The 16760-nt window shown below is 53.0% G+C and overlaps 8 protein-coding genes; 6 read left to right on the plus strand and 2 right to left on the minus strand.

Annotated features, from left to right (window-relative positions):
- Positions 1–1310: 1310 nt before the first annotated feature.
- Positions 1311–2148, plus strand: RCC_10030 (related to carbonic anhydrase involved in protection against oxidative damage; the record flags this gene model as incomplete). XM_023775265.1 has 2 exons in its annotated part: positions 1311–1323; positions 1520–2148. 2 exons carry the CDS (start codon positions 1311–1313, stop codon positions 2146–2148), a joined length of 642 nt encoding a protein of 213 aa, XP_023631033.1.
- Positions 2149–3297: 1149 nt separating this feature from the next.
- Positions 3298–4065, plus strand: RCC_10031 (uncharacterized protein; the record flags this gene model as incomplete). XM_023775266.1 has 4 exons in its annotated part: positions 3298–3329; positions 3387–3555; positions 3624–3761; positions 3898–4065. 4 exons carry the CDS (start codon positions 3298–3300, stop codon positions 4063–4065), a joined length of 507 nt encoding a protein of 168 aa, XP_023631034.1.
- Positions 4066–5048: 983 nt separating this feature from the next.
- Positions 5049–5524, plus strand: RCC_10034 (uncharacterized protein; the record flags this gene model as incomplete). XM_023775267.1 has 3 exons in its annotated part: positions 5049–5189; positions 5297–5415; positions 5521–5524. 3 exons carry the CDS (start codon positions 5049–5051, stop codon positions 5522–5524), a joined length of 264 nt encoding a protein of 87 aa, XP_023631035.1.
- A 378-nt stretch (positions 5525–5902) lies between these two features.
- Positions 5903–8176, plus strand: RCC_10035 (uncharacterized protein; the record flags this gene model as incomplete). XM_023775268.1 has 7 exons in its annotated part: positions 5903–6035; positions 6226–6262; positions 6384–6462; positions 6605–6730; positions 6784–6958; positions 7067–7229; positions 7282–8176. 7 exons carry the CDS (start codon positions 5903–5905, stop codon positions 8174–8176), a joined length of 1608 nt encoding a protein of 535 aa, XP_023631036.1.
- Positions 8177–9682: 1506 nt separating this feature from the next.
- RCC_10036 (related to mitochondrial ribosomal protein L17) lies at positions 9683–10960 on the plus strand (the record flags this gene model as incomplete). XM_023775269.1 has 3 exons in its annotated part: positions 9683–9731; positions 9794–10569; positions 10622–10960. 3 exons carry the CDS (start codon positions 9683–9685, stop codon positions 10958–10960), a joined length of 1164 nt encoding a protein of 387 aa, XP_023631037.1.
- A 201-nt stretch (positions 10961–11161) lies between these two features.
- RCC_10037 (related to Pre-rRNA-processing protein ESF2) lies at positions 11162–12130 on the plus strand (the record flags this gene model as incomplete). Its single annotated transcript, XM_023775270.1, has 1 exon — positions 11162–12130. One exon carries the CDS (start codon positions 11162–11164, stop codon positions 12128–12130), a length of 969 nt encoding a protein of 322 aa, XP_023631038.1.
- Positions 12131–12263: 133 nt separating this feature from the next.
- Positions 12264–14008, minus strand: RCC_10038 (probable DUF1237 domain protein; the record flags this gene model as incomplete). XM_023775271.1 has 3 exons in its annotated part: positions 12264–13333; positions 13413–13843; positions 13896–14008. 3 exons carry the CDS (start codon positions 14006–14008, stop codon positions 12264–12266), a joined length of 1614 nt encoding a protein of 537 aa, XP_023631039.1.
- A 782-nt stretch (positions 14009–14790) lies between these two features.
- RCC_10039 (probable arrestin domain protein) lies at positions 14791–16099 on the minus strand (the record flags this gene model as incomplete). XM_023775272.1 has 3 exons in its annotated part: positions 14791–15033; positions 15084–15968; positions 16022–16099. The coding sequence occupies 3 exons, from the start codon at positions 16097–16099 to the stop codon at positions 14791–14793; spliced, it is 1206 nt and encodes a 401-aa protein (XP_023631040.1).
- Between the last annotated feature and the right edge of the window lie 661 nt (positions 16100–16760).

Consider the following 16760-nt stretch of genomic DNA (forward strand, 5'->3'; position numbering starts at 1 on the left):
ACTTGGTGCTGTTTGTTCACGCACTTCCCAGTTAATCACCACTCACGAGAACTGCGTTGACTCGCGAGCACTCCTTTCAAGGACACACTGGGCACGTCTCAGGGTATCCCATCAACTATAGAACATCTCAGCTGCGAATTGGTCCTCGCATTAGTCCTTTCACTAATCCAACGCGGTCTTGTCAAATTTCAGATTCTTCCTCGTATAACATGGAAACCCGTTCCAAATAGGTTCGATACGCACGGCAGCATCATGGTCCTTGTCAGGTCCTGGATTCATAGACCAGAATCTCGCGTTCTGTCACTTTCTGTTTCGGCCGTCGTAGCGTTCTTAATCCTCCGCTTCGATCCAAACCGCACGCAGTGTGTGATTCGGAGTTTCTTGTTGCCACGCTTATATGATGCGAGAATGRGTTATTAAGACCGGCAGGCGGCGAAGGGCCCGACGCCTACTCTAGACAGGCTTCTGTTCAGCACAATCTGCCTCGCCTTGGAGAATCGAGGGGCGGTCAGTATGATCGCTCCGATGACTTCCATCGGCGCACAGGGCACCGTCCATGCGGCTAGGTTGGTATTTGTAGTGCTTTTGCGATAGTCCTTGTCCTCGATGGTTCCCGGCGGGAAGTGCGATCTTGTCATTGAATGGTAGACATGGTCGCCAGCTTTCCATTGGAGCTGCGATGTTCTGGCCAGGCGAGTGTCGCGATACGGCTGAAGATTGCGTATCACAGTTTCATTGAGCTGATAATGTCATCGAATCGCCGATTGTATCGACCGGTAGAACGGGATGCTATCATATTTGATGGAAACATTGAACAAGCTGTGGGCAAAGTCCATTCTAGTAGGTAGTGCCGAGATGCATGTGCGGGTACGAAGTCCGACCATCTGCACGGGAAATCACCTCCACTGCTGCGCTTTGTCACAGAGTTAGAGGCATTCACCGTCTCTTATAATATACTTTGCACGAGCAGAACACCATCGGCCATGGTTCTTGTGGCGCTGTATCTGGGGTACGCCGCCTCACACCATCTGCGATAACACCGGRGCACAGCAGCAGCTGCCAAGTGCGAAGGGTGGGTGGGATGGCCGGGCTCAACACCTGCATCATCCCGGATCAGCTTGTTGGAGGACAAAAAGGAAAGACAAAAGGCACCAACGTCAACCCAACTGCCTTCTCCGGACCAGCAAGTCTTATCGCTTTCGCGCCCGCTATTCTTCCTGTGACGCAACGGTGCTCTATCTTCGTCCATATCTTAAAGTACATACGACACTGCCCTCTTCGCCAATAAACTTAAAATTACCAGCTTCGAAATGTCTTCCGCCGGTGAGTCGCTTCCACATCCACAACCGCATCGTGTGCAGCACCGTGATGGCCGCGAGGGTCGCCCTGCGTCCGTTACTGCGTCCGGTCTCGCTCTGCCGAATGCCAGTACCTTTCCTGATCAACCATCCGACCTCTCGCCATCTTCACCGCTCCGTCCCAATAGGCACCACCACCGAGCTGTCGCTGACCGCCTCAGGCGACGCCTACAAGCATGCCCTCGAAGGGAACAAGAAATGGGCTACGCAATGCTGCGAACAGACGCCCGAGTTCTTCCCCAAGTGTGCCAAAGGCCAGGCGCCGCCCATCCTTTGGCTAGGATGTGCCGACTCTCGAGTCCCCGAAACGACTGTACTGGGCTGCAAGCCCGGTGATATCTTCACGCACCGCAACATCGCCAACATCATCAATCCAACCGACATCAGCCTGCTTTCGATCGTGCAATTTGCCGTCTTTCACTTGAAGGTCAAGCACATCGTCGTGTGCGGACACACATCTTGCGGTGGAATAGCTGCCTCGCTGGCCAATGCCAAGCTGGACGTTCTGGACATCTGGTTGCAGCCCATCCGGCAGCTCAGAGAGCAGTACTCTGATGAGCTTGCGTCCATGGACGAGAAAGACCGCGGTACTTTCTTGGCGAAAAAGAATGTGCAGGCGGGTGTGGAAAATCTCAAACGGATCCCAACCGTCATCGACGCCATGCGTGAGCGAGGCGTGGAGCTTCACGCTGTTATATACGATCTGGCCACGGGTTTGTTGGAGGAGGTGCCAGACGAGGAGGACGAGAAGAAGGCCGCTCACCGCGTCTGCGCATTCGAAAGAAAGTAGGCATGTGTGGAGGGAGACATTTACCTGACTTACTTTGGAGCGGATATTTGGATTGCGGTGGGAGAAAGTCATTTGCTTGTCTAGTCTCCGCTGGTAGGACATGGGATGGCACGGGTCACGACCCAATTATCATTACACATTCCATATCATCACAAGACTGTCCTACCTTGGGTTGTTTTCTGTGTTCAATTGGTGAATCAACTTTGGGCTATCTCTTCAGAGTGGCTTCTACGATCTTTGAGTCATAATGAGCGGTCAGTTCCCTGATCCTTCATCGCTGGGTACGAACGACGGCGTTGCCTACTTGATATCGACGAATGTGCAGGTGGAAGGTCAGTTGCGATGTATTTACAATGTACCTTAGTAGCAAGTGTAAGTCAATGCAAGTGGCTGTGCCGCAGACGTTGCACATTTTGCTCCCACTCTCCTCGAACATCTCCTTGGTATGCAGAAAACATACAGCGCCTTGTATTATATCAAGCAGAAAGCATACAGTCAATCCAGGATCGTATTCATGAGCGATACCACTGTCAACCATGACTAGAAATAGCCGCAAGCGAAAAAAACATTACCCCAACCCTGACCCTACTGGAATAGCACCGCCAGAAAGACACCACATCCAAACGCAACTGCGCGAGAGGGATCGATGCCATCAAATCTCCCGCGTGCTAACACCTTTCCAAGTCGACACACGGGAGTGGTAGCGTGGACCTGCCCGACGATTGACAATGCCAGAGACGAGGGCGACGCAAATAGACTGCCGTACAGAGCGAATGGCTCCGTTCGACGTTGACAGGCCCATTACATCGCACGAATGCACAATGTTCGCCACCAAAGATGCGCGCTCAAGTACGAAGCCCCGACTTGACTTGTACAAGAATAATGAGAGAGTCTGTTAGTCTTGCGAATACGCAGCTTCCCGGATATTGGAACACAGMGTTCAGAAAGTGACGTCTCAGATCGATGGCGAACATGTAAAAGTAAGGTACCTGGTTCAAAGGAAGCTCAAAGCCCGGTGAATGAAAAAGATCAGGCCAAGGATGAAGGAGTGATAAAAGTTGGAAGCGTGACTAGGTACCTTAGATCTGCACCCGGAGTCCGACTCCGAATTCCCCACTTGTGAACCACGGGCAGTATCAGACAGCAACAATGTTCGCCTATTTGCCAGCAAACCCTGCTCTGTCAGTCTGACCCGATCTTCCAATCATGTGGACAAACACTGACTGAACTTTGATGAGACAGCAGAAGCATAATCTTCGGCACGAGGCTGATACAATGGAACTGCCGTTGAGTGGAGTTTCTAGCCCAGATGTCACAGAACCAGCAGACGGCAGTGGCCCTTCCAGGCCCAAGAAGAGACTGCAGGTCCGCCATGCGTGCCTGAGTTGCCGGACCGACAAAGTGAAGGTAAGCAACCCGCAGAGATGCCTTCTCGCCATTGAGTGGCATTGTTGACTTTGCTCGCCTGGTGATAGTGCTCCGGCGTCCATCCCATGTGTTCGCGMTGCAAGACGCGCAGTCTCGACTGTTCCTACGATGTACCTCTAGAGAACATGACCAAGATGCAACACTTGCGTAGCAAGATCACCGAACAAGAGCGCCGTCTTGTCCACGTAAGTATCCCGAGGTCGACAGGGCGCGTCCGCCCAGGGGTCAGCTCACGCACCGGTGTGTTGGGCTGCGTGAGGTCCTCCATCCGCCTGGTATGTATCAAGGACACTGCTGACGGCTGCGGTCTTTAACAACCAGATCGGTCAAATCTTCGACATCTTGCAGAACGGAACAGACTCGGAGGCCGCCGAGGCATTGGCTCGCCTCCGTATGGGAGAGAAGATGGAAGAGGTCGTCAACAGCATGCGACTGCGTACGAGTCCAACGAGAGGCTCGAAATCGCCAGAAACAATGGTGTCCGCTTGAAGCCTCTGGAGTCGATGCGAGTAGGACGGTCCGGCAGCCACGGACGCATGCCTTACAACTGGGACCACATACGTGACCTGGCCTTGAGGAAGACCGCCAGTACAGCGACCTCCAGATGGTGTTGCGGGTCGACCCTTCGATATTCAGCACTCATTGGAAACCATTCCGGGCATGCTTGCGGTTCGCGGAAATGGCCCGGATAGCCATGGTCACGGATGTTGCTGTGTCGAGGCCGATGCACACGAACGACTTGCTGAATGGGGCCAACACACAAACAGCAAGCCTCCAGCGTCATCTGCAGTGTCGCATGTCAGACAGAAGCCACACTTTTGCCCCGACATGTTTGCGCGGTAGCAGCTGGTTCCGGGCCAGAGTCTACGTCGACGGACACCAAGCGGAGAGACGATTACTCTGATCTTCCTCAACACTCGAGCTCTCAGCCGGTTTCAGCCGTATTGAAGCTCGCTCCAACGACACGGCCCACCAAATTGTCGCGATTTCGGCCCGCGAATTAGACACGTTGCGCCAGAAGCTCTCGGACGGCGATCAGCAATGGTGGGGTGGCACGAAAACATTTCTCAGCCGATACAAGTCCGAGACGAGGGTTTACAACGGAGCGCAGGCGAAAGGAAAGGATCCCCGTTTGCCAGTCTGCAGGGCCGCAGCATTTTCAGGTTAGTTCAAACCTACGATCGATGGATGTGGGGCGTTTCTTCACAATCTTGAATCGGCCGGCAAGGCCTGCCAGGCTCTGTGGTTCGTGGTCGGCATTGCAGCTAGCAGAACAGAGCAGCCTAGAGCCCAGAACACAAGGATTAGAGCCTAGGACACATCAATTAGAGCCTAGGGCCACAATCTTTACGCATGGCACCGCACAATGTTAGTGACGAGCGTCCAAAATCGTCGGCAGCTGCGGTAAGCCATGGAGAAGATCACCTGCTATCGAGGCTTCCTTTCATCACTGCATCGGTCAGCTTTTGGCCATGTCGGATTGGCGCGACCAGCCATCAGCAGCATCGTCCAGGTCACCGACTAGACCTGGACGTGCAGGTTCTCGGCGCGATGGTAAGGCATCAAAGCGAGAGCAGGTGGCAGCTGCATGTTTTGAGTGTCGCTCGAAGAAGGTGAGTTGCAGACGACGGCGATGGCGATGGCTGGGTCAGCGCCTGTACTTCTCGCAGCATCGGCATCGTGGGGACCCTGCTAATTGCTCTATTCTCTGTCCTGTTAGGTCAAGGTGAATGAAGCACCCACACATCAACCCACACACCAGCTCACGATTTCAAGTGCGATGCCCAGAGGCCCACCTGTGCTCGCTGCCAGGCACGATCTCTCCTCTGTTTCTACGATGTAAGAAGGCATAGATGGAAGACCACCAAAAGATCATCGTCTCGGACTTCTTCTCCCATTTCAGGCATCTAACACCCCGCTGACCTTGTAACTCTTCGACATCAGGTAGAGCCAGACACGACACGCGCAGTCGCTTTGAAGCGGAAGCACGAAAATGTTCAGGAAGATCTCGACAAAATGATGGAGCTGTACGGGTAAGACACAGCACTGGTCTGAAGTACTCCCAGGGCTGCCCTCGAATAGCTGCGCCTCATCCTTGCCGAGCAGCGATTCCTCGAACATCTGCTAACCCGTCTATTCTTCTCAGATACCTCCGTACACGAACAGACGCAGAGGTAAGAGGTTCTTCCAATGGCACCGGCTGGCAGGACAAGCTCAAGGTCACTGCTACGCCAAAGCCAGAGCCAACCCCAAGGCCCCGCGACACAGCGCTGACATATCCGCTCTTTGCACTATAGGTTACAGTAAGAGTTCCCAACCATTCACCATGCCACCATGCCACCGCTTATCGCCTGCCCATGAGATCATACGCCATATCCGTCAGAATGCCGATCCGTTTGCCGTGCTCAGACTCGTCCAAGAAGGAGACCTCCTGTTGCAACGGAACCTGAACAACACTGGTACGTGGAGCCAAACACACGATGCTGTTAAGCAATACAACTTGAGCTGCGGCGTCGCATGCCTATGTCTGCGGACTTCACACGATGCGAGAGCACCCATCCATGACGGAGGTCCCGCAAGAACTCTCTCATGGACGAACGCGAACTCTCCAATGGTCAGACATGGCTAATCATGTGTCGCTACGTCTAGGTAGCGAAGCTCGCGCTCTCGATGCCGATGCCTTTCAGTACGTCGAACACATTGAGACACGTGCCCGCTGWGCGGAAGCAAATTTTTTATGCATTCTCTCTGTCGAGGTTCGCGGGCTTGGTGGATGGCAKCCCAGTACTGACAAGTTGAATTACTAGGCAGAGCAAGTACAAGTTGCGAGCACGACCCTGGACGAATGTTGCAGGTGATGGCATCGTGTCGAATCTCATCACGATAGTACGTAATCACGCCGCCGCACGGGGGTTATGATGTCTCAGTCACAGATTGAAGACTTCTACGCACATGCCGGCGCTCGGCCTCCCCATTCACATTGTAACACGTTCCGGATAGTGCTGACTTTAGTCTCCTATCTGCCTAGGTGTTGGCATCGTTCTCGGCGCCTTGTGTTCACGAATCTGCATTTCTTGCGGATTTTGCTGCTCAGGACACGAGTGCATTGTTCTGTTCTCCTCTCTTGGTCAATGCAATGTGTGCGGTTGGAGCGGTGAGTATGCGAATTCCTCTGATCTACATCGTCACTAACTTGATCGTCTATAGTTCTCGTCAAGCCATGCTGAGGCTCTCGACCGTCTCGCGATCGATGATCTTAAACTCCGAGAACGGTTCTATCAGGAAGCGCAGAGACTTCTCGAGATTGAACGAGGAAAGCCATCGGTGACAACCGTGCAAGCTCTTTTCCTTCTCTATCTTTATACCGGAAGCGCAGCTATGGGTAAGTGCAGGGCACGAATATTTCCTAGCCGAGAAACTTACACGGAGTCTTGGTTCAAGCTGTAAATACCTGGAGACACTGCTGACCTTTGCGCCTTGGACCATCTAGATCGCGCGGGACGAGTCTATCGTCTCACTGCTTGTGAAATGTACAACCGCATGAGACTGGGCACACAATTGCTCGTGCGCTCTCCAGTCACTGACCCAAAATCTCACGAAGCTCAACGCAAGATACTCTCGCGAATCGCGTGGGGAGCGTTCTGCGCAGAGAGGTAAATGAGTGCGACCCAGTGCAATTATTCTCTTTCGCTTACCTTATCTCAGCGTGATGGCGTACAATTACCTCCAGGTATCGCTCATCAAGATACCCTCAGTTCCCCGTTTGTTCGGAGACCAGACTGGTTACGCGACAGAAGAGGGGAACCGCCCGCTCGGACTCGAGGATGCACTCGCTGCACGGTGCGATGTCCTCGCGATTTTTTATCGCATTGCCTCATACGAGCCGCGTGAACCGAATGATGTCGGGAGTGAGGGTGACATCCGGACACGACAGCGACTCTACGACGCATTGAGTGGCTGGGAACGCATTTTGCCGCCCAAGTCTCGATATGCCTCGGAATTTGCACACCACTTCCATGTACTCAATGCGTACTATCACTTCGTAGCTGTAGTCCTGTGGCGCCCGTTGCAGGACATCGATACTACGCTGCGAGATAACGAGAGCAATGCCGCGAGACTTTGCATCTCCCACTGTGATGCACTTCTCAAGGAGATTGACGAGAGCAAGATTGATCTACAAGGCGATCTACTCCGGCGTGGCACGACAGCGGCTTTGTATTTTTGGTACATGGCCGCCTTCACGCTTGTCACTATGATAAAGAGACATCTAGACAGCCGAGAGCCGTTGGTTCGCGTGTGTCGCTCCTTGCATAGTGTCGCAAAATGCTGGCCTTCAGCTTGCGTAATACTTCAAGGCGTGCACGGCATGTCGCAGCAGCTAAGAGTTGTTCTACCCCAGGAAGCTGCAGAGCTGTGCTTGGAAGCGGGTAAGATGCTCGACTTGAGCGCGAGCCTTGATATACCTGTTAGCTGGGCCATTCCAAGACACGCGGATTTAATGGAGCTACTGTCGGATCATGGCGCGGACACCGAGGAGCCTGCTGGTGTCGAGCTCTCCAAGTTGATCTCAAAGTGGAACACTCTGAGCATCGAGGCTTGAGGCTTGAGGCTCGATTACGCGCGACTCACGCCTACTCTACGGATGCGAAATGGCGTGCTCCGGTCTCTCTCTTTCTCGTGGAGCAAAGACAGATTCTCCCGGCTTGGGCATCAGGGCGACACTTGACATACGCGCAGACAATCACAGCGAACAAACAGCGAACGAGTGACTTGCGCCTTCAATCGGTCAACGTGTCAAGCAACGGCAGCAAATTTCTGTGTTGCTCAAAAACAAGGCCTGGATTCGGGAAACACTGAGCCGCTGTGTCTGTTCCAKAGACGTGCTAGTCAACAAGCTCCGGTGCGTTCGCACCTTACGTTCGTTGGACGTGAGTTGGCACCTGCAGGTGGATCAACAACGAGAAGAAGAGCATTGTTGAGCGGTGCTGTCAATCATGGCACCCCGACACGACGATTGCGGTCGTCTCGCGGTCCGGCCATCGGCAAAACCTCATTTGCGACGGGCGCCCTTAGACTTGCAGATCGATCAGCTGTGATGAGTGACCAGTAGTCACGAAAAGAGCAATACAACATCCCGAGAACATCGTCGTTGACTCTTTTCTTCCAATTGCTCATCGTTGCGAAACTCCTTCCATATTCTCATTTTAACATGCGTTCCGCGTGTGTCACACTGGCGTTGGTCGATTTGGGACGTAGATGCGCCCAATCGGGACTCAGCAGAGGCCTCAAAAGCTACCTTGAGTATTCAGTTGACATGCTTCCGCACAGGTAGTTCAATCGGTAATCAGCCTCGGTTGAGACCTGCAAGAGGAGATGCGAATAGCCCACAAGGAATAGCAACTGTTGCTGAATCGATCAGATCGACTTTGTACAAAGATTTCCGTTGATTTCATATAGCTGAAGCATGTATCCACTTATTGCACTCAAGCAGGGAAGAAATCGCGTAATGGAAACTGCAGGTAAAGGGCGGTGAAGTATGGGCGCCGGGTGATGACAATGGAGGAGTGTTGCAATATCTAGATGACGCCTAACTACCTAGCATGAGATAACCCACTTTGCTCTTTCGAACCACCTACAGGGCATGATTGTCAGAGAATGAAGACCGGGTAGTGCCGGACGAGCACCCAACATCACAGATGCAACCTCTCGCACTGAGGAGATGGCAAGCAGCTCCGCACGTGTTCTCTGATCGCCATCCTCCGAAGATGTAGTGGCCGAGTGGTTGTCTGCACGAGCTATCTAATAATGAACCTTGGAAGGAGTTACAAGCTCCAGTAGAAGCCATCATTAGCGAAACAGCCTGCATAATTCACTCTCGGCACGCTGTAAATGATCAGAAGGCCACGGAAAAGTAGGCGCAGTTGATGATAAGGATTTGTGCCATGTTGAAGAAGAAGAAGAGAAGAAGTTGAGGCGGAAGAATTTGAGGGCCCATTGTCTGTCTTGGCTCTCCCGCGGATCCTCCGCCGAAAGGATCCAGCATGCTTCATCGCCTTTGGACGACATTGCCATTGACATCGCATTGTATTGTATTCTTCAACGCAGCATGAACGCCGGACAGAAGAGTGCGAGGCGTGCGGCACATTCAAGTAATGGTGCGACTCATCCCGGCCGATGGGCCATCAATATCAACATCAACACGTCTAACAGAACACAGTCCTCTCACGCGACAACACCTGCAGGAGCTGCTTGCATCGCCTGAACATCTCCTCCAACTCTCGGCGCCATGCCTCTGCCGCAGCTGTGCTTGCCGAACAGCCTGCTTCATCTGAGAACGAAGTCACCGCCTCTCCCTCCACTCCTCCAGCCACAGCGACCGGTCCGCGACGAGTGTTCCGCCTGCTATGTTCTCCTGTTGTTTCACGGCCGCCCATTCTCACCCGGGAGCTAACATCGTTTGAGAAAGCATTCTTTCTCTATCAAAAGCGTCTGAATGAGCGTCTTGCGCTGCCATTCACACGCTACTTCTACTACAAAAAGGACACACCCGCTGATATCGAGTGGAAGCGAAAGGCAAAGGCACGCAAAGGAACTGCTGCACGGGATGTTGGAGTCTACAATGCGTATGATGAAGAAGGCTGGAACGACGRGGTATTGGTGGGCAGCAAGCTAAGCGAGCCGAGTGATGTGGTGGAGAAGTTGATTCGTGATGCGGAGGGCAAGGATATTGTGGATGCGGAGCCTCAAGGCGATGCCGAGACGGGTGGGCAGTCTGTGAGTGGAAATGCGGCGGTAGGAGAGGGAACAAGAAAGCCTGTGGGCGACGTGGTTGTGGAGAGGCCGCAGCCGAGAACGACCAAGGATGATGCAGAGGGGAATAAGAAGAGTTTGAACAGGAAGCTGGACCGGAGTTTATACTTGCTTGTGAAGAACAAGGAGGGAGCGTGGCGGTTCCCGCAAGATCGTGTTCTGGGGCGGGAGAGCTTGCACCAGGTTGGTTTCGGATCATCGTGTTGGTTTACTGTTGTACTGACTTCGCATACAGGCTGCCGAACGCATTCTACTCCAAGCAGGGGGCATGAACATGAATACCTGGATCGTTGGAAACCACCCAATCGGTCATTATGCAGCCAAGTTCGCAAAACCTTTGCTCTCGAAAATCCTGGGCAACCGGCTGGTATCTACATCGCAGGAGGAGTTGGAGCAGGAGGAGCACGGAGAGCGAGTCTTCTTCATGAAGGCAAGAATATTGGCCGGCCAAGCCGACCTCAAACTCAACGAGTTGGGGGATACGGAGTTCGAGTGGCTGAGCAAAGAGGAGATCAACGAGCGCGTTGACCCTCAATATTGGAGGCAGATCCAAAACATGCTGGCTGAGCGGTGATGACCAGGTGGGGGAGGTGTATGCTGTGTAGAGATGTATAGGTATTCAACGTTCATGTACAATGCCATCGATCATAAATATGGAAGCATGGAAATCGCGATGTATTCTGCCCCGTCTCGAGTCTCGGATGTCTTTTCCGATCTCGCTCAACTTTGAACTTCAAAACTTTAGACGTTCCGCCCAAGCATAAACCGCAACAAAATGTCGATTCGCAAGCGCAACGAATTTCTGGACGATGGCGACAGTGATGCAGAGCTGGAAAATGGCAGTGAATCGGAGGCCGAGGAGGGAAGAGCTGCTATCGGAAGCCGTGCGATAAAGCGTCGCAAAGTCAATTCTGGCTCTGAGGCGTCTGGTGATGATGAAGCGCAAGAGGAATCGCGAGGACTGGACAGTCGCTTTGATTTTGGAAAGCTGGACGATGCCGACAACGAAACTGCCGACAACGAAGACGCGGGAGACGATGGAGCTGCAACCAGGCCGGTCAAAGCGAAAAAGTCGTCCACCATGAAGCAGGTGGAAGCCGCAGCCAAAGCCGTGCGAAATTCTGGCGTCATCTACATATCGAGGGTTCCTCCTTTTATGAAACCACACACACTCAAGCACTTTTTGGAACCGTGGGCATCGAAAGGACTTGGCCGGGTATTTCTCACGCCCGAGGACCATGTCGCACATGCAAGACGAGTCAAGAGCGGCGGCAACAAGAAGAAGTCGTTCACAGATGGATGGGTCGAGTTCAACTCCAAAAAGGAAGCCCAGATTGCGGCAGAGACGCTGAATGGCAACATTATTGGGGGAAAGAAGGGAAATTTCTATCACGACGATCTATGGAACATGAAGTATTTGAAAGGCTTCAAGTGGAATCACCTTACGGAGCAAATATCGAATGAGAATGCTGAACGGGCTGCAAGAACCAGGGATGAGATTCGGAGGACGAGGAAAGAGAACAAGGCATTTGTGGAGGACGTGGAGCGTGCGAAGATGTTGGAGGGCATCGAGATTAAGAAGAAAGCGAAGATGGAACGAGAAGGTGGTGTGGCGACAACCACTGCTCCGGTAAAGGAGAAGAAGTTCACGCGGGAATTCAAGCAGCGAAAGGCGCAATCGAACAGTGCCAAGGACGGGGATGGCAAGACTCCTACGAGCAATGCGCTGAAAATGATCTTCTGATCAAGCATACGCTTAACATCGTCGAAGTCACGGGCGGCTCCAACCACAGAGGACAACTGCTGCCAACGCCATGAAAGCTCGCACGGTGGATGAAGCACTGAAGTTTGAGGATATGACTGTTTTGGGAATCGACCTAACTCTCATCCACTACATACTTCTCTGCGCCAGGCTTGAAGAGGATATGTGGTTTGCGCTCCGCCAGATCCAATATGGTCTGAGCAAAGACGCTATTGGCCCATGCGAACCAGCTGCGAGTGTAATCCGTCAGCCTCTCCACATTGACACTTTCGTGGATCAGGCCGAGAGGTGAGGCTTTCTTCACAGCCTGCAAAAGCTGCGTGATCTCGTCATCGTCGTCGCTGGTCATTGCCTGCACGAGCAAACTCATCGGCCATGCCGACCTCAAACCGACATGCGGCCCACCGATACCCTTGAAAGCCGCGCCTTGAAGATAGTACGGATTACCTTCCTTCGACAGGATCATCTTCCGAGTGTTCTGAWAAGTCCGCTCATCCGTCTTGACGAAGCCGAGGAGAGGAAGCGCCAACAGGGAGRGAAGGTTCGCATCGTCCATGAGTAGAGCAGAGCCGTAGCCGTCCACCTCGTACGCAAATACAGGACCGAATTTCTTGTGGTTTACCACACCGTGCTCCCAAACACCCTTCTCAATGATTTCCCCGCGTGTCTTCAGAGTCTGCCCGATGTGAGGCTTCCCTGCAGCAGTCAACATCTCCGCCGCGCGCTTCAGCTCGACGGCCATCATCGCATTCGCGGGGATGAAGAAACCAAATATCGTCGCATCATCGCTGGGCCTAAAGGCCGATCTGACCAGTCCAGTGCCCCAATTGAGAGGATTCCCATTTCCCTCAAGGGAGAGAGTCTCGGTGCCAGTGTTGGTGTTCCGTTGAAAGCGATATTCTTGACGCTTGAACGACTTCGTTTCCTCGTCGAAAGTCGATCTGCTCTGCTGGTCGAGAACTTTCAGCAGACTTTCCAATGCGAGATACCATCGCGGCGTAAGGAAAGCCGTGGATCTGGTGTGGCTGTAGAATTGGTTTCCGAGAGACAGGAAGTGGGCTAGCGAGTCTAGTTCGTATTTGCACTCGAATACTATGCCTGGCTCGTATGCTGGGTGGACATTGTCTGTTTGTCCGTTGTCTGTGGGATGGAGCTTGCTCGGTTGAGGAGGTTGGAATGCGTTGCCTGTGTTGGAGTTAGATTAGAACATTGCTCTTGAATATCTTTGATATCAAAGAACGGGGTGGGTTTGGGAGAGACGTACAATACGGTGATTCAATCACATACTCCGCCTGCGTATTGATGGCCCCGAGGATCAAGCTCTCAATCTTCTTGTCCTTCTTTGCCAAACGCTGGTATTGTGCCAGTTGGTTCGTGCTATCCCGAAGCCACTCCGCATTGATGTCCCCAGTCACGATGAAGCTTTGCGGGCCTGCCCAAGCATCCTGTGCTCCCATTTTGAAAATCTGCTGTATCTTGCTCTCCTCATGTTGTCTTGTACCATCCTCATGCCACTTCACCGTCGTGTCCAAGGTATTGGGAAAGGCATTTTCGAACAGCCTGGCGAGGTCTCGATCCACCAGGCTAGCATTCAAATCCTTGATGATCTTCTCGACCAGCTCCGATTCAAAGGTACGGCAATGCTTAGAAGGGCGTTGATAGGGGAGTTCCATGGGTCCATCGCTGTATGGGTGGCTGTAACCCCGTCAGCTGCTGTTCTGCCCTTGTCTTGAGACGATGGACTCACTGCGCGAAGCGGGCGTAGTGCTCGTATGCAGGGCAAGCATTTTCATACTTGTTCGCATGGACGGAGCCCAGAGTGGCCAGCACGAGAAGTGCTCCGCTCCAAGACGCCCTCATCAGGAATGATGATCCAGGCCAGGTAATCCGTGTGTGTCGAGCGCGTGCGGGCGGAGGAACAGGGAATGACGAAAGATGGCTATTTCGCCAAGCGTTATGCCCCGACCATCTACAATCGGTTTAATCTCGTCAGGTCCTCATGCTACGGAGTACCGGGTTACAGTTCCGACATTCTTGGGCGAAGATATGTAATGGCTGTATCCAAATCATTCACTCCTCGTTGGAGCTAAAATGAAATCGGGAGGGGTTATCCCGCTCGCTTAAATCGCAACATCACTAGTCGTAAAGGCTTTCTCATATTACATCGCTATCTGCTACAAACAGAACGCTCTGCAGCGCTGTCATCTTGCCCAAAATCTCTTGGAGCATGGGCCTCTAATCATGCGACTCGCTTGCGGCGATGAAAGAACAGTATTCGTAAACAATAGTGTTATTTMAAAAGCCACCACCACAGGGCCTCGGCAAGTAGCCACCCCAACAGTACAGAATGCAAATGGGTATCCGGACCAAAAGATGGGTTCAAGTTTCAAAACTCCAGGAAGACACGCCTCATCTTCAGGCCCTGTCCCTTTCCACTGTCGTCGTATGGTTGCGTCTCGATGCGCGGTGCTGTAATGCCATCCAGTCGTCATCGGACCCAATCTGCTATGCATGGCTCTCGCTTGAGGCCACTAGAATTCTTCTACAGCGTAGCACAGTTTGTGCATTGCATTGACCGCATTCGCTGCACTGGTGAGTGGGGTAKGAGGGGGGAAATTGGGTTCAATGGCCACATTTTCATCTCACTCTATCAGARGCTTCCGTTGATTTCCAATCATCGTCACGCCGAGAGCGCGAAGTCCAGCAGGGTCATTCGCCTTGATGATCATCGCTGCGGGTAGCATTGGATTGTCGGGAGAAATGTGAGCAGCGTCCTTTGCTGCCTGCTCTATGGCTTCCATTTCTTCCTTGCATCCAGCATGGTCAAAGGGGCAGACTACGATTGGCTGTCGTAGGAGGATGTCTCTAGCTGAGGACATCTTGGCCTATTTATGTGTTAGCGAGGGACGGAAATCCGCAGTAATGTTTCACTCACCTTTACGGTCAGGTAATACTCGATCTTGTACAGAGATCCGGTGGTCGTAAATCCGCTGACACTGTACATTGGGAACTCTTTTCTCCCTCGAGGCAATACACCCTCAGCATCTCTCAGCTCGCGTGCTGGAAACACGAGACCGAGATTCGTAAAGTACCCAGCCTCTGGCATTCGTACACCGACCGATTGCTGATGTTTGGCAAGCGTCTTGACCTTCCGTGTAGGCTCATCTCCTTCCGGATTGTAGATGATCTCTTCGTCGATCCCCACGGTGATTGATTGAATCGTGACTTTCTTCGCCTTGCTCAGCCAGTCCGGATTCGGCGATAGCTTTATGTAGACTGATACAGGATCCAATGGACCGTAGCTCCAGCGCGGAAGACTTATCCCCAAGGTCACCAGATGATCTGTCACGCGCTCTGCGCTCTCTGGTCGGTTGTACATGCCAAATGTCGAAAGAGTGTCGTATCTCGAGATGGGCACAGGAAAGGCGTACTTTCTCTGCTCCTGATGCCCTTGTTGTACTGTGACGACAATCTCGTAGGATGTTTCTGCTGTCCGCTTGTCCAGTTGCAGTGAAGCTGGTGGCACTCTTCGCGCCATCTCCTCCCCTCCTCTCCCGTATGGAATGAATATGACAAATGGCAGGTCCATGCAGAGTACCGACTCCGACTCCTTACCCGGCGGACATCGAAAGAGCAACATCTCCTTTCCAACAATATCCGTAATTTCTTTTCGCGGCGAAGAAAGTTGTGAGCGAAAGACGGACTCGGCTGCGGGATTGATCGATTCGCGACGCTGTAGCGAGACTGTGACCAGCGAGACATTGACAGGAGCTGAGACGCCGACTCCAGGCCGTATCTCTACTCTTCCCTCAACTCGTGGCTGAACGAGCCGGTCAGCGCATGTCCACGACATTGTGCATCGCGTATACGTACCAGGGTTGCTGAGATGCCTGGGTATCCTACCAAGAAGTTGCTGTTCGGCGGACCTGAGACCCTCACGAACGCTGCCATCACTTCACCGTGCGGCCGTCAGATCGATATGTGGGTGTCCGCATAGGCTGTCCATGAAGACCCCGCGAATGTTGGTTTTGATGGCGTGTGTCCACCCCTCGCGGCCGCGCTTGCAGCTCGCAGTTTATGTGGATCGCGGATATGAACTATCGATGTGGATTGGTCGGTGACTGACGGTATTAAAGGTCTCGAGCGACTGCGGCGGCAGTGCCAGCCTTCGCCGTAACAAGCTCTCGTCGGCGAGGCAATGAGACGCGGATCGAATGTCGGCGCTTAAAAGGTGGGTTGCAACTATGCGCCCCGGAGCGATAGAGCTGTATGCAGTGTCGAAGTGAAGCCCGTCCGCGGGAGAGRAGGTGAGCAGGGTCGGGAATCAAGAACTAGAACAAGAGATTTGCGAGTGAGCTGTAGGTACTTCCAAGTTGCTTCAGCTGCCTGCTTCATCAGGCTCAGGATCATGCCCTGGTGAAACACGCTGCACATCATCCGGAGACGGGCTTCCCGCGTGGATCTGCGTGAGCCCAAACCTTGTAGCGCGGGACATCACTTCACCGTCTTCACACGCCTAAGTCATCCATTACTTCATGCGCTGGCAAGTCAGCTCAAGCGTCGAAAGCCAAGTAGGGACATACTGTTGATCCACCACCGGCTATCAGAGCGG

Source organism: Ramularia collo-cygni, assembly GCF_900074925.1.
Source record: "Ramularia collo-cygni strain URUG2 genome assembly, contig: RCC_scaffold20, whole genome shotgun sequence".
Lineage (NCBI taxonomy): Eukaryota > Fungi > Ascomycota > Dothideomycetes > Mycosphaerellales > Mycosphaerellaceae > Ramularia > Ramularia collo-cygni.